Source organism: Letharia lupina, assembly GCF_014066315.1.
Source record: "Letharia lupina isolate WasteWater1 chromosome Unknown contig_18, whole genome shotgun sequence".
Taxonomy (NCBI): Eukaryota; Fungi; Ascomycota; class Lecanoromycetes; order Lecanorales; family Parmeliaceae; genus Letharia; species Letharia lupina.
Genome location: NW_023502987.1, coordinates 70,354 through 85,143, shown reverse-complemented (window position 1 = coordinate 85,143; position 14,790 = coordinate 70,354). Strand labels below are relative to the sequence as shown.

Here is a 14,790-nt window from a genome sequence, read left to right as displayed (position 1 = left end):
GCAATCTGACCGGACATTTCCCGCCGCTGTTGTGTAGTACACGACGTGAAGGCCGTAAGGAGGAAGGGCAGAATAGGTTTGCCATCGATATCCCGATAACAGCCGGGTCTAAGCCAGGAAATCTTTCATCGAGCTGAAGAATCATCATCCATCCCAAACTTCGATCCAACCCCGTCAGATCGTCCGGACGGTGAAGATCAAGCCGCCAACGCCTCACAGCAACTGACCCAGCACACGCCTGCCCCTTCCTCCCTCCCTCCCTCCCCCCTCCCTCCACACCTCCCCCTCTTCCATCAGCCATCTCACCACCCACTCGCCCCCCACTCACCCATCTCCTCATCCTCTACCCGCCCACCTCCCCGCTCAGACATCATCCGCTCCCATCGTCAAGGATACCCCCTCACCGCCTCCCCCCCAGTCCCAGAGCGTCCGGGCAGTTGGCGCCCATATGTGGGATCGCTGGCGGAAAGGGTTCGATGGGGTCGAGTGGGCTGGGTTGAGAAGGGGTTGGTGTAGGGGGGGTTGTTAGGGGAATGGGGAGATTGGGGGAGGGGGGGGAGGGAGGGAAGGGGGGGTGGGTTGGGGATGGTTTGGGGATGGTTTGTTGTGGGGATTGTTGGGGGTATGTTGTGTGAGGGTGGGGCGGGGGGCGATTGATGGGCTTGTTGGATGGATGGATGGATGGGTCGGGGTTGGGATGTTCGCTGCTGCGGGATGATGTGATGTGATGTGATGTGAACGCTTCCTGGAGGTTTGTGCTCTTGGTGCAATTTGAGTTTTTCGTGGTTCTGGGGGTGGTGTGGTGGCGTGTTGGAAGGGGGGGTGGGGGGAGTGGTGGGGGTTCGGAAAATAAGAAGCACCGCAACACCATTGTACCAGTGCCATTAGGAATCGAACCTAATACGAACTAAATACCTCTAACAACAGGTTCGGGTCGGGTGTAGACGGTGCGAGATGGTTACTCGAAACTAGGGTTTGCTGGTGAGCGGTGTCGGGTTTCTCTACACGCGGAATTACTGTGCGGTTTCGGTCTTGCAATCGCGTGTGCTCTGTCCTTGTACTCGGTTTCTTGGATTGGACATGGTGCTTCCTGTTGTCATATCTCCATGTACATTACATATATCTATTCTCGCCGTGTCCCGCCAATGCCGACGCTTTCAATCTTTGTCCATATCCCGTGAAACTCCCTACCATCGCTTCGTCCAGATCATGACCGGAAACCATTTCATGCTTTTTGCTCCCATCATTCCTCCCCTCGGCGCAGGACCGAAGTGGCCTAGATAAAAGTCCAGTTGACCGTCGTGGGCGCCTTGTTGGCTTTCCCATCTGCCATGCCATCAGCTTCCGCTCCGCACCTCGAGAGGATCAATCTTCTTTGGGAACAAGGCGTTCACTTACTCGGCGACAACGCCTCCAATCCGGCCGTCGTCAGCTGGATGTTGTCCCCGGTGCAGGTCGTGCATTCCCCGATCACGATCGCTTCGATCGTCTTCTTCGTGCTCGGGTTCGTGACGTTGATGGGTGCGTCGCAGGGGGACTCGCTGGCGGGGATTTAGTCGCCGCTGCTTGAGTGGGAAAGAAAGACAAGCGGCCCGGTGGGGTGGGTAGGGTGTGGCGGACTCACTCGGGCGGGTTGTAGAAGGAGGCGGGGATGCTGGCGTAGATGGACGTCTGGGTGCCGGGATTGCAGTATGCGGCCGCGGGGTCCTTGAGTGCGGTTACTGTTTTTTTTTTCTGTCGTCAGCTAATTTTCTCGGTCGGGTGGGAGTGGAGAATGAATGGCTCACGTGTCCCGGTGAAGTTCCCAGGATGGTCGCACCCGTCGGTGCCGGGGTTGCAGGCGTGGATGGTGACGATGGCGAGGGAGAAGATGGTCAGGCTGGAGATATACATGGCGGCGACGGTTTAATTAAGGCTTTGGTTTGCACTCCGGTCAGGTCGGTTTGCAAGATTGAATTTCTAGCAATTGGGGGCCCTCGGGCACTATTTAAAGTCAGCATCTTAGAGCTCGTTCCTTGTTTTCCCCCCGGTCATTGTCAGGGTGTCAGGATCTTGACTTGGCGTAAATGGTTTGGCCGCTAAATCGCTTTTGCGGTTAGTCGGGTAGCCTTAGTACCTGCTTCCGGCGAAAGGCGAAACGAATCCATCCATAGCAAGGCGCAGAGCCGCAGTTGTTCCGCTGGCTTCAATTGTTTGATGATCTTTATTTGGGATCGCATAGACGGGCTACAGTAGAGAGGATGGACCTGTTGAGATAAGATAATTCTGGCGTACGGGTGGCCCGTGTGCCTTCATTATAGAACAAGGAGGTGGCACTGAGCTCCGGATCTGTTGTGTTCTTCTGAGAATACAACATATTGAGCTGCTTGAAGGGAGAAGCGCGACTAAGAGATGAAAAGGAATGGAAATTTACTGTGGGAAATTGCTTACTGAGTCAAGAAAGGATGGTATTCAATGGACGTTGAATAGGAGCTATGTGGGATTGATAGAAGAAAATAATGAAGAAAAGGCTAAGCAATGTATATAGGAAGTTTACTTGTTACGAAGGTAGTACTAGTAAGGAAGTAAATTTCGATATTGGAGACGATAAAGTCATTCTATTCTTGTCAGCGGCAAGCCTTCCGGACCTTAGTGCATACGCTAATACACGCGCCACAACGCTACGGGTGACTGCGCCAACGTTCGGACCCCGTTCTCCAAGTCCAAACACATCTCGGGAGAGATATAAATTCTCCGCCTTTTCAGTGCAACACAAGGTCGACAAGGTCAACATACCGCTCGGCTTGGCTCAAACCAGAGCTGGCCACCCTTGACCATTGGATGGCTGCATTATTGACATGAGCGCTCTTCATTGACTGCTTTCTGCAAGATTACGAACCACAACAGTATCGCAGCAATCAAAAAACAATTGGGCTGCCTCAATCACCGTAACAAGCGCTTGCTCTCTACAAGGTTTGACCATACCATGTCTGTGAGCAGGATGGCCCAAAGAAAGATCAGTAGCCTCTCATTGCTACCGCCCCAAATTTCAAGTCTTTCCAACGAGAGATTGGGATGCGGCTACGGTGGAGCACTTCCCATCCACCTCCGCCAGAATTAGCGTAAAGTCCAAAATGTGCTTGGAAAAAATCGTCTACCCACCCTTCTTTGCCACCAAAGCGCTGTGTATTCACCGGACGATCCACTATCATTGCTTTCCCAGGGCTGTTGGTCCAGAACATCGTACTCATGCTTTTTGAGAAAATGTCACTTTTTGAGCATGTTGCCGTCCGTGAAGACGTTTTCTTTCTCGAATAGGCTATTCCATGCGGTCGTGAGGGCTGAGTCGCAGGGAGGCTGCAGGTAAGACCTCTACTGGATATTTGAGTTGGCGGAACCTGAGGCCCCAGGTTACTGTATGCGGGGTTATCTCTGCACGCTTTGAATAAGACCAGAATGGCCTGCCGAAACTGGTGGATACTGGGGTCAAGAATCAAGAATGGGAACAAACTGCTACAAACTGCTTTCCTCCTCGAACCGCCAGCACAAAAGGTCCTACGTCTGGAATACAGCCTTGACTCGTATTCATAGGGAGGCTTTAGTGGATTCTTCAGCACCCACAAAATATCGAGTTCGGGGTTAGATAGTGGGAGGCTAGTCAGACTGGTCGGAGAGTGCTCAGAAACCATTCGGAACATTGACGCCGGCCTGGGGAAGTTGACAGAAATGAATACAGTCGTGGATACGGGCTCACTGACAGAAGTGATGCGGAAGGCAAGAGTGGATCCCTCACCCAGAGCAGTGAATTGACTCTTGGCGGACTCATTGATGCCTTTAAATACTGACCTTCACCTTGACCTGATGTTGTAGAGAAGGTCTGTTGTTGCACCTTTCTCCCGTGGGCGATGGCCGTTCTGGGGCCGGGCCGGGCCTATACGGTGTAGTGTCCAGACTATAAGAACCGTATTCTTGTCCATTCTGACTTCTCCTGTCCTGTTTGGTTTCCTACATATATAAAAATAGCAGCTTCTCTCTTTTCGATGTTGGTGGTATACTGTTGCTGGGAGCCCTTGAAGATCATATCTTCTTTACGGGCTTCTCTCGCGCTGTCATGACATGCTTGTTTTCAAACAACACCTCTGCACCAGCCAGCTAGTGTTGAGATCGGAGCTTCCACCAATGGTGAGGGAGAATTTCATTGTTGTTGTTTTCATTCACTTCTCTCCAACACAGCGTCGCCCCCCAACTGTTTACCCGTTGACACAGCATTCTTGCATTTCTCTAGTATTTAAATTCCACTCTTCCTCACCATCGTTCACTCCTGCACAACTTCAACTCCGCTTGATACTATCATAGCACTCAGGATTGTAGACACTGATTCCTCTTGAACTTTACATAGGACTTCACTCTCGTTACCGCAGTCTCACATAACAGTCCACTATTGTCTCATCACTGCCAACCATGGCTGCTCCTCAGCACTTGAAGCAGAGAGTATCCGAGGACAACGGACTACCATGGACTCAACATCCTGATTACGTCGAGGTATGCCGTACCATCAGCCGGTCTGGAGATCCAACATCATATAGTCAGTACAATAACAATGCCACCTAAGCCTTAGGACTGACTGTGCTCTAGATCCACCACATCACCACGGACCTTCGCCAACGGATCGAACCCAGTTCTCAGTAGGGTAAGTCATGACAGATCATCAGGATGACAGCAAAGCCTGGCTAACGTTTGAAAGACTTGCTGGATTCAATGTGAACAACCTGCCAGATGTAAGCAAATGCCACACATGCCTCAGAACTTTGCTTACGTCTCTGTAGGTATTCTACCACCTCTGGCCCAGCAAGGAATGGTGGGACCATGCGAAGAGCGAGAAGCCATCCCAGAAGATGGACGCAAACGGCAACTTGATGTTCGAACGAACCCCAAGGGACTGGGCACCTCGGCCATTGTTGGACTTCCCAATCTTAAAGAACCTTGATACGGTAAAATCCTTCCCAGAAAGACCCTCTGGCTCCTTTATTAATACCTTCTAGATAAGCTCAGGGGTCCCAGCGTGGTTCATTGAACTGTTGATGAGAATGGATGGGAGGCTCGACTGGAAGGACATCCTGATGAGGATCAAATACCCTGGAGGAAGACGTGAGGATGAGAAGATCTTCCGGAACACGCTCCAGCAGAGGATGGGGAGAGCGCGGGACAAGTTTTCAATGGTCTCCTGGAGGGACACTGCTGGGATTAGTAACGCTGTCCGGGACCGTGTTCTCAGTAGGCTTACCCCAGCTCAACTCGCTGCGAGGGGCGGACTTGGAACCACGAGAGGCATCACTCCTGGCTCTAGAGATAGCCAAGGAAGAGTGATTCCAGTCCCTGGTAGGAGGGCTCGGGGAACTGCCAACGCTGGAACCACGGCCGCTCAAGTACAGCAGCCACAGGTTCAGACTGCACACGCGGGTCCTTCGAACGCACCTTTGCAACAAAACCACCCAAATACAGATGCAGGTTTCGCTACTGTCAACTTGGCGCAAACCCAACCATCGGGATCCCAGGAAGGTTCCAGAATCGACCAGCCAAACGTGCAGACAAATCCTGCTACGCATCCCTCAGCATCATCTGGGTTCTTTCCAAATCGCCGACGAAGCGCGGATACAAACACTACGATGGTCGATCCTCAGGAGTACCATTCCTCGACGTCGTACGCCGCGCACACATCTCCTCAACCCTACTCATCTAGAACCTCAAACGCTGGTCCTTCGTATAAAGCGACTCTTCCGATCATGGGAGGTCGGAACGCTTCCAATGCTGCGGAAGGGGTGACCCAACACAAACAGCCATCAGCAGCACACGTGGGCGATGAATATACGCAACATGTTCCAAACAATACGCCGTATGCTGAACCCTCCGCCAACCAGTACTCTCAACATCGCGAAAAACATGCAGGTCTTTTGTCTGGCAATTATATTCAGACAGTGACCTCCCATACGGGAGCCTTAACAAGTCAGCAGAACATCCGGCTAGTGCCGTACTCATCCTCTAGTGAGGGGAGTGATGGGGTCGATGAGAAGGATGGGCGTTATGAGGATTATGATAGTAATCATAGTGACGATCGTGATGAAGACGAAGAAGATAAAGAGAACGACGAGGGTTATGGGGATGCTGAAGATGACGTGGAAATGCCCTTGGCCGAAGAAGACCCCAGGATGAAAAAGTTGACAGCCAATGAGCGCCGCGAACTGGAAAGATACCTGGAGCAAGACCGTATCCGAACGCAGATGTGCTTGGATGGGAGAATTTCCTTGGTTGAGCTTATGTCAGTCATGCAAAGCAATGAGGCTGAGCTCAAGTCGGGTCTAAAGAGAGCGAGAGGGGACATCAGTGACGATGATGAAGTGGAGGAGATGCATAATCGGAGAGCGAAGCGGACGAAGAGAGGAGTTGCTGCTGTATCAGGCAATCAACCGCTTTCGGAGACTCACCGACCTACCTATAGCGGCTTTGACAAACCGCAACCTGGACCTTCGGGAGAATACCATCGCCAAGGCGCCTTGGCAAACACATACCGTCGTCCTACTAGCCGTCCTATTGGCTCAGCCGTTCAGAGGCTACACAATGACCGCTTAAGACGTCCTGCTCCGAAGGCCACGCACCAAAAGACTACTCCGGACTACACTCAGCCAGACATGGTTATGGGCGATGAGGAGTACAATATATACAATTTTCAGATAGACTCTCAACAACCACAGCAGCCTCCTCAGCAACGGAATGGCTTGGGCGATGGCATCTTTCATTCTGATGTTGAACAACCGCGACCCGGTCTTCAACCTTACCAGTCCCAGCAGGAAATTGACATGGGAAACGCAAACACTTACACGAACACTGGAGAGCTTCAATCTCGGCCTTCGTCACGTCGTCAGCGTCAGGCAGGCAGTGAGAGATTCAGCTCAGTCCTGAACCCCGCCGTTGAAGAAGTCTCAGGTGATGCGCTAGCCCATGTCCCAGAAATTTCTCTGGAAGGCTACAACTCGCACGACTGTGGGGACCAGTCGAATCCCGTGGAGCCAACTCGCATCGACGCAAATTCAGCGCCTCGACGAGCCTATCAGCAACCTACCGCGAGCAGTGTCCGGGACGATCCGTTCTTTAGCGACGAGTTGTTCAATGGGATGCTGGATGGTCAGCCCAACGCTAATCACGTCGGAAGCATGTACACTCGCGCTCAGCAGCAAGAAATCGACGACTACTACCAGCGACTGATGGCACCACGTGCTAGGGTCGAGCACGAGGGCGGCACTCCAGAGGATGTCATGCCGCCTCCACCGCGATTCAGAGAGGCAGAGCTCCAAACGGTCTTCGTGGCTGACTTGCTGGACCCGAATAGCCGACCTCAAGCAGCGCAGGCTCATATACCTTACAATGTTCCCGTTGCTTCCGTGCAAGTTGGTAACGCCCCGCCGGTTGCACAAACCCCGTCGGATGACAGTCTGGTCGTCGGCGATATTACAAGTTGGGATCCCGCGTGGTCGGCATTTGCCAATGACCATGATGCGGGGCCGCTCCTGCGAGGCCACTATCCGGATGAGTACCCCTGAGGGTCTCGTCCTCGCCGTCGTTCACAATAGTTCCTATGGTCGTTTTCGCAATATCGCGCAGGAGTACCTTTTGGGAATAATACCGGCGTCAGAGGGGTCTTGAAGAGGATTCCTTCTTATTTCGCATTCACGATTCGGACTGTCTTTAATACCGTTCTTGGAAGCATTTTACAGCACTGGCTGCGCTATGGGTTAGAGGGAAGAACATCAGAGACAGGAGTTTAACGGGGAATGGGAGATGATGAGAATTCAACGCAGGCCGTTATACGGTGGAGTGGAGTAACATTGGGGGTGACATTTGAAGGGTAGTCCTGTAAAGCAGGACGGGGTCACTGCTGGTGGTTTTCACAGCCATAATGGTGGTGGTGATGCTGTGATGTGAGAGCTGGACGTTCTTCCTGTACACACTTAGGGCTTAAGGAAAATTCAACCTGTCACACCGAATTCAACTTCTTTCAATGGTCCTTCAATCTTTTTCGTTCAATTCTTGCTTGCCATTCGTGGTGGTATTTCCCTACTAAGTCGCCATGGCGGAGCAGAAATGGATTGTTTCATTACAGCGCGGGATTGCCGTTGAAGCTTCATCGTTAGACCCATCCACAAACGCTAAGCTGAAACAGGAGATTCCGTTCTCCAAGTCCGAGACAGATGTGAGTGGTCTTAGTGTCGTCGTACCTTTGGGTATTGCTATTGAAAATGCCGCCGCTAGCGCTTGTCAGTAGCTTGATGCCGTACTTGACTGTTCTTTTAACCGTTTCTTGCATCCGGCATGGCTCTCAATATTTCTGGATACAGGCGGCTCAGCGAATCAAAGCAAGGGTTTCCTGTTACTAAAGCTGGTGAGATCGCGAGCGGCCTGCAAAAAAAGTTGGTGCTTTCTGGGTGCTCCTCGCGCGTGGTATCTGGATATGGCCGTTCCCCCCAAAAATGTTACACGACATATGATTTTTTAAAATGATTGACGTGTGTCCGGTTATTGATTTGATGTCTTCGGCGTTGTCTTGAAGGGTGCTCGCGACATGGGTTAGAGCATAGCAACACCTTGGTATGAGATATAACAGGGTTTTATGATCGGTCACTGAAGGGCCAACAGTCATTTTTGCATTGCCAGCCACATATCCCTATATCCTGTCGTCGCAACATCCACATCATCTCGCACTATCTACACTGCCTCCCCCACCATACCGATCAGATTTACCCAAAGAGATCATAATCCGCTCATCCTTCGCATACGTCGCCCAGCCCCCTTTGTATATCGGGAAAGTCGTCCGCAGACAACACCGATTCAGTGTGTTCGCTCTGGTGCTGATGCCGGGCCAGGACGCGGCCACCGTGGAGCTAGCAGCATGGAGTTCCACTCGGACGGTGCAACTGCTGAATGTCGACTCCACAGGCAGCTTGAAAGGGTCGTCGTCGCCCTGGTTGTGGAATGCGCCGGTAGCGGGGAAGCCGGGGAGCTGGCGGATTGCCCAAGTGCAGTCGGAGTATTTGGGTCGGCGGGAGAATGGGTTGAGGAGGTCGATGCAGTGGAGATTGTCGTTGGAGGTTGAGGTGAGGTTGGTTGGTTGTGTGATTGATTGGTTGGGGGTTAGGCTTGGCAATTGGATTGTTGGGGAGGAGAAAGCGATGGGGGCGAGTATCGCGGAGAGTGAAAGAAAAGCGTAAGTATTGAATAACATTCTTTCCCCACGGAGAAAGGGCGTGCGTGCATCAGAGGTGACTTATGGCTCTCGCGTTCCTCATGTCCGCCAGAAGCAACGAGATGAGATCCACTTCTCTCGCAATGATAGTGCAGAAAGTCTTTCGTGGCGGCTGTCCAGTCCCCGTGGGGAAGAAACTTTTACGTTGAAGAGATTAACTCCAGTGGACACCAACGAATCGTTAGTCGTTTCATCGTGTCACAGGATCTTCGTCAACAGCGTACCTACAAGCGCACCTGGAATACGCGCGATGTTGTCGCATAGCAGGGTCGGGGGAAAATTCCTCCGACACACGTGTTCGATCCGCACAAGACTTATAGTAGTGCGAGTCCGTCGGTCAGTAGATCATGAGACTGATCTCGAGTCAGTGCTTGAGGTCTTTTGTTGGGCTTGCGGCGCGCCCGCTTTCGGCTTGTCCTTCGATCCTTATCCACCGCACTCTTTTCGATTTTAAGCTCTAGCTCTAGACAGCGAAGACTCTCGCTTCAATGCAAGAGCTTTCTGAGGATCAAACGATGTACGCTTGTTCGGCCTCTTGCATTATCCTCGAGTCGTGCTTGTCACGTCCAGAGTATGCGCCGCAATGATGTTTCGTGTGCTCCCATACTCATCTCCCTGGTAGAATAGGAAAGTAAAGCATCATCTTAATGCCCAGTCAAGGCTCCACAGAGCCCCACAATGTTACATCATTGAAAAGCCATAAGTTCCGACTCACGAGAATCGATATCAAAATGTCGAAGGACGTTACTATTCCTTACTATTCTCTCGTCGATTAGTCACTTCCGACCCTCAAACCATACCTTTCTTCATTGATCAGCAACTCCTTCCAGCAGCTACACAGACAGGACAAACAATCACGAAGTATGCTCCATGTCCGTGTGTATACCACGACGTGACTTCGGTAAGTAAGGTAAACCTTATATGGAGAGTATGCGGTTCAGTCTTTTTCAAGATTCGCGACGCGCCAACACTGTCCTTTACTCCAGGTCGAGCTCCCTTTCCTTCTCTTCTTTCAGGTCTTGGATACAGTCACACACACTGCAGACAACTCTTCGAGCCTACAGCAGGATTGAAGCCTCATGCTTCTTGCAACCATGGCTCACCCCACTGAACTCGACTGACATACTTCTCACCGTGTGCTCCAATCTTCCTGCAGCGGACAAAACGACCGTCTTGCGTGTTTACAAGCGGCTCCAGCAAATTGCACAGTCAAGGCTGTACGCTGACATCTATCTAAGATGGCGAATCCCAAAATTCGATACCCCCCCCATGTCTTGCTCTCAAGAGTTGTACCCGCCCACGCAATAGCTTCCCACGTCGAGCAATTTTAGATAGTGGGCACAAGGAATATTAAGAGCTAGTACTTCCCTAGACATCTTTGGTTCCGCAATCAGGAATTGGAGGTTGTCTCCGATGTTGCTAGAACCGCGGTGATCACCGGCGCAGAAGCCCAATGGGTAGAGGGGTGGTGCCGAGAACGGCAACAGTGACCCCTTCCAAGCGCTGGTCATCTCACAGCTTGCGACTATTACGCAATTGGCAATCGGATACGCCCACAGTACCGACTTTCGGTACTGGCCCGGCACCGGGGTCGAATACTTACGCGCTGATGGTCTGGGAAAAGCTCTTGCGCACGTCAATGAGACCTCGAACAACTCACTATACCAGTTCATTCTCACTGCCAGAGTGATTGCTGGTATCTGAATCACAATCCCTAGTTCGTCACCCAGGGAGCCTTGTCGCTGCACGAGCATGAGAGCTTTGTCAGGCTCGAGATTCCATTTGTCATGCTTTGAGTCAGATCGCCAGCTCCCAAAAATACACTTGGCAGGTCGACTACCTCCTCGAATGCGTTGGCCTTTTCCGAGAGATGATTTAGCTCTCTGTCTGGCTTATCAATGAGAAAGCGGGATTGCTTGGAGTACTTCGCGAGCATCTCAGCCATTATTGAGAGCACAACCCAGATATTGACACGCTTGAGCTAATGCTGTACGGAAGCGAGAATAACTAGGGTCACGAATTGCAAGGCAAATTTCGAAACCTGTGTGAGGGAGTCCATCTGACACCTGAGCTCAGCCCAGTATGCGGCGAATAAGAGAGCATGGAGCTTGAACATATTTTTTTACTCGCTAGCTTGTTCGGTCCCTTCCTAGCCTAAATAAGAGTTCGCAGCTCTATGTTGCGTTTTGCAAAGGCTTTGGACAGAGTTTGCAAAACATTCCGGCGGCTGGCGACATCTCAATCTTTGCGCAGGTGCACCATAGCGTTAAAGTCGTCAGAAGTGCACTTCGATGTCGGTGCCACATGCCCTTATCGGTCTACCACAGCCTGTGCGACATGTAATCACAAGGGCAGGAGGGAAATTGCGCCCCTTCAAACTTTAGCGTCAGATGTGAGGGAGCGGCAAGTATCTTGATTGGTGTGCATTGGATCTTTCAGGTCTTCGCTCTACACCCAATGTCATCGGTCACGTCTACGAAGCCAATGATTTCTTTATAGGTTCGGCAAGCTTTTCCAGGACAGATTGAGCTAGGCAATTGACTCGGTGCTTTGGGCTAGATGTCTAGTGAAGGTTTTCAGCAAGGATAGGGGGCTTCAAGCCTATATCTCTCTCAAGGAGGCCTGCAAATAGAGCTATCAACCTACTGGCAATGCTTGGCACTCGCTCGCACTGGAGGGAGGGGCGGGGGGGATATACTCTTGCCGCTGCGGACAGAGTGAGGTTTCAAGCAAGCTTGGACGCCGTTGCCAAGACGTAAAATAAGCTGTACTCATAAATGCACCGTTGCCAAGATGTTAAAAGGATAGAGTTGTTTGTTACGGGAAGATCCGTGTGAAGACCGGATTGTGATTTGTGAAACGGATTAATAATGCGCACAATTACCGTCCACCTCGGTTGCAAGTGCCGTTGCAATAGAAGCTTAAGCTACTTTAGCTATAGCGTTTTATCTAGCGTCGAGCCAAGACTGCCGAATGGGCAGCTCTTTCCGCTATGACGTTTCAGATGTGCTGGCGGCTGTCGCTACTGGAAAGTAGGAGACTGCAGAAGTGCATCAGCACTTAGCAGGAATGATCGGAAATCATGTTCAACAGATAGCAACAACAATGGGGAAGGGCGTTATCAAACAGTCCTTGGTGCAAGATCATGCATGAGATTCCGATGCGATGCCATGCGATGCAATGCGGGAATTGTCTCGGCTGAGAAGAATTATCTTCTTTTTGCCGTGTCCTTTCCGACAGGTGGCAGGTTGCACGACCAAGGCACCATAGTCTTCAGTCACTATGGCGAGCCATCTTCGATCCTTACTATCCTCTGGAAGAATTCATTTTCCCAACCTCTTGGCGCCGAGGGTACCGGCCATCTTCCGGAGCCGTAGAGCCATCGTTATATTTTGTGCTTTTTCTCTAGCCTTGACCTTCACCCTCTGGCAACTTCCAACGGATCACAGTCCTCAATTCGCCAATCTCGAAGATGACTTAGGCCCTCCTAATCCGAATCGACTTGCTCTCGGACAGCACTACCCTTCCCGGCAGACCATTTGCCAAGGGAGCTTCGACTGGCTTAATGAGCTTGACATTCCTTTCCCCGTCAAATATGCCCGGCGAGACATCGTGGTCAGATCCAATGGAAAGGCTCAACGTGACTCCATCACTAAGGTCGACGAGCCATTATTTGGCGACTTGACAATCGTCGAGCCCGGGAAGGATAACGATGAGCCCGGCTTACCACATTGCTTAGAGCCTTTATTCCTAGACGTCCCTGCTTTCGCCGATGCTCCGGCAGACGCGTCCCATATCATTTTCGGCGCTGCAACTACCCTGGGCCGCCTGGAGGTTTCTCTACCCTTTTTCGAGCGCTGGCTTGCGCATACCAATGCGAGACTTTTCGTTGTGGTTACTGGACCTGATGACAGCGCACCAAACCCGGAGCACATGGCTGAATTGCAGTCGCGTATGCGGGGTCTCGGCATGCAAGTCACACTCGTGAAGCCTCTTGACCGCCAGGATGGGATTTTAGAGCGCTATTTCTCCCTCGTGAAGATCATGTATGCCCATCGTAACGAAAATACCCGCTGGATCGGCTTCATCGATGATGACACTTTCGTCACTTCGATGTCTGCGCTCGTTTCCGCTCTCGACAGGTATGATCACACGCAGCTTAGGTATCTTGGCGCGCTATCGGAAGAATGGTGGACGGTCGTACTCTATGGTCTGATAGGGATGGGTGGTGGTGGCATATTCCTTTCAGTGCCACTAGCCGAAATTGTTGATGCAAATCATGACGAATGCAAGGGAAATTCTCGAATGGGTTTTGGCGACCATAAGATCTACGAGTGTATAGAGAGGTACACCAAGACTCCGCTCACTTCTTTACCGGGTCTGCACCAAATCGACATCCATGGCGATCGGTCAGGAGTGTTTGAGAGTGGCCGGCAGATACTAACTCTGCACCACTGGAAAGAGGGCTATTGGGACGAGAATGGCAGAGGTCCCGATGGTATCAGACATCAGAGATGGTTCCCCATGGACCAAATGTCCCTTGTTACAGACGTCTGCGATAAATGCTACTTACAACGCTGGCAGTTCGGCACAGACATGATTCTCAGTAACGGCTACTCCATCTCCCTGTATCCGAGAGGCGCGCTTTCAACGAAAAAGGAGAAGCCGTTGCGATTGGACAAGATGGAATATACGTGGGTCACGCCGATGAAGGTTGAAGATTCTCACAATGAAGGGTGGGATCACTATTTGGGGCCGCTGAGAACGCCGTTGAAGCTTGAGGACGAGAAGATCCCGTATAGGTTCTTGGCGGGCGTCAAGGTTGATGGCGGCGTGAGGCAGTATTATCGGCACTTGGGCATGGATGGGGATATGGATACTGTGATTGAGCTCTTCTGGATCCGGGAAGATGCATGGAAGAGTACTGCGACCTCACCGGAGTAAGCTGCCATACTCTTTGGTGTAAAAGTACCTATGTTTGTAGATATACAGCATCGCTACTACAGTCATAGCGTCTTGATATTATTGAAGAGCAAACCTTGTTGCTTGCAATAGACGCATCAGCGAACCTCAAGTACAAAAAGTAAACTCAGCGACAAATCGAGAACGAGTAATGCTGTCTGTAAAAGGGTCTCGGACATGAGAGTTCAAATATTAAGAGATGTGATCCTATCAAGATACCGAACCCTGATACTCTTGTCTCCGAAGGCTGACCCCTGTCCTACTCATCCCAATTTTCACAGTGCAATAGACGGCTCAAGAACCACCCGAAGATGCACAGGGCTAAGATATGGCACGATGACCGGCCACTTGGCCTTGATCGTCGCGATCAAGTCTTTGCGCTGTTGATGGAAGAAAAGTCCCTTCACAGCCTGAATCGCCTCGTTCCAGCTCAGTTCAAGCTGGATAAACTTAGCGAGGATGATTGCTGCTGGCCAGGATTCGTTCCGCTTGATTTCCTGCCGAGAATTTGAATCGAGATCGAAGCTGGAGCAAGGGTAGACGACATGAGCTTT

General features: G+C 51.4%; 2 protein-coding genes across 2 annotated transcripts; both read left to right on the top strand.

Moving 5' to 3' along the window:
* Positions 1 to 4,440: 4,440 nt before the first annotated feature.
* On the top strand, positions 4,441 to 7,574 carry HO133_003539 (uncharacterized protein; the record flags this gene model as incomplete). Its single annotated transcript, XM_037294461.1, has 5 exons — positions 4,441 to 4,564; positions 4,615 to 4,669; positions 4,724 to 4,757; positions 4,806 to 4,970; positions 5,022 to 7,574. 5 exons carry the CDS (start codon positions 4,441 to 4,443, stop codon positions 7,572 to 7,574), a joined length of 2,931 nt encoding a protein of 976 aa, XP_037149149.1.
* A 4,982-nt stretch (positions 7,575 to 12,556) lies between these two features.
* Positions 12,557 to 14,218, top strand: HO133_003538 (uncharacterized protein; the record flags this gene model as incomplete). Its single annotated transcript, XM_037294460.1, has 1 exon — positions 12,557 to 14,218. One exon carries the CDS (start codon positions 12,557 to 12,559, stop codon positions 14,216 to 14,218), a length of 1,662 nt encoding a protein of 553 aa, XP_037149148.1.
* Between the last annotated feature and the right edge of the window lie 572 nt (positions 14,219 to 14,790).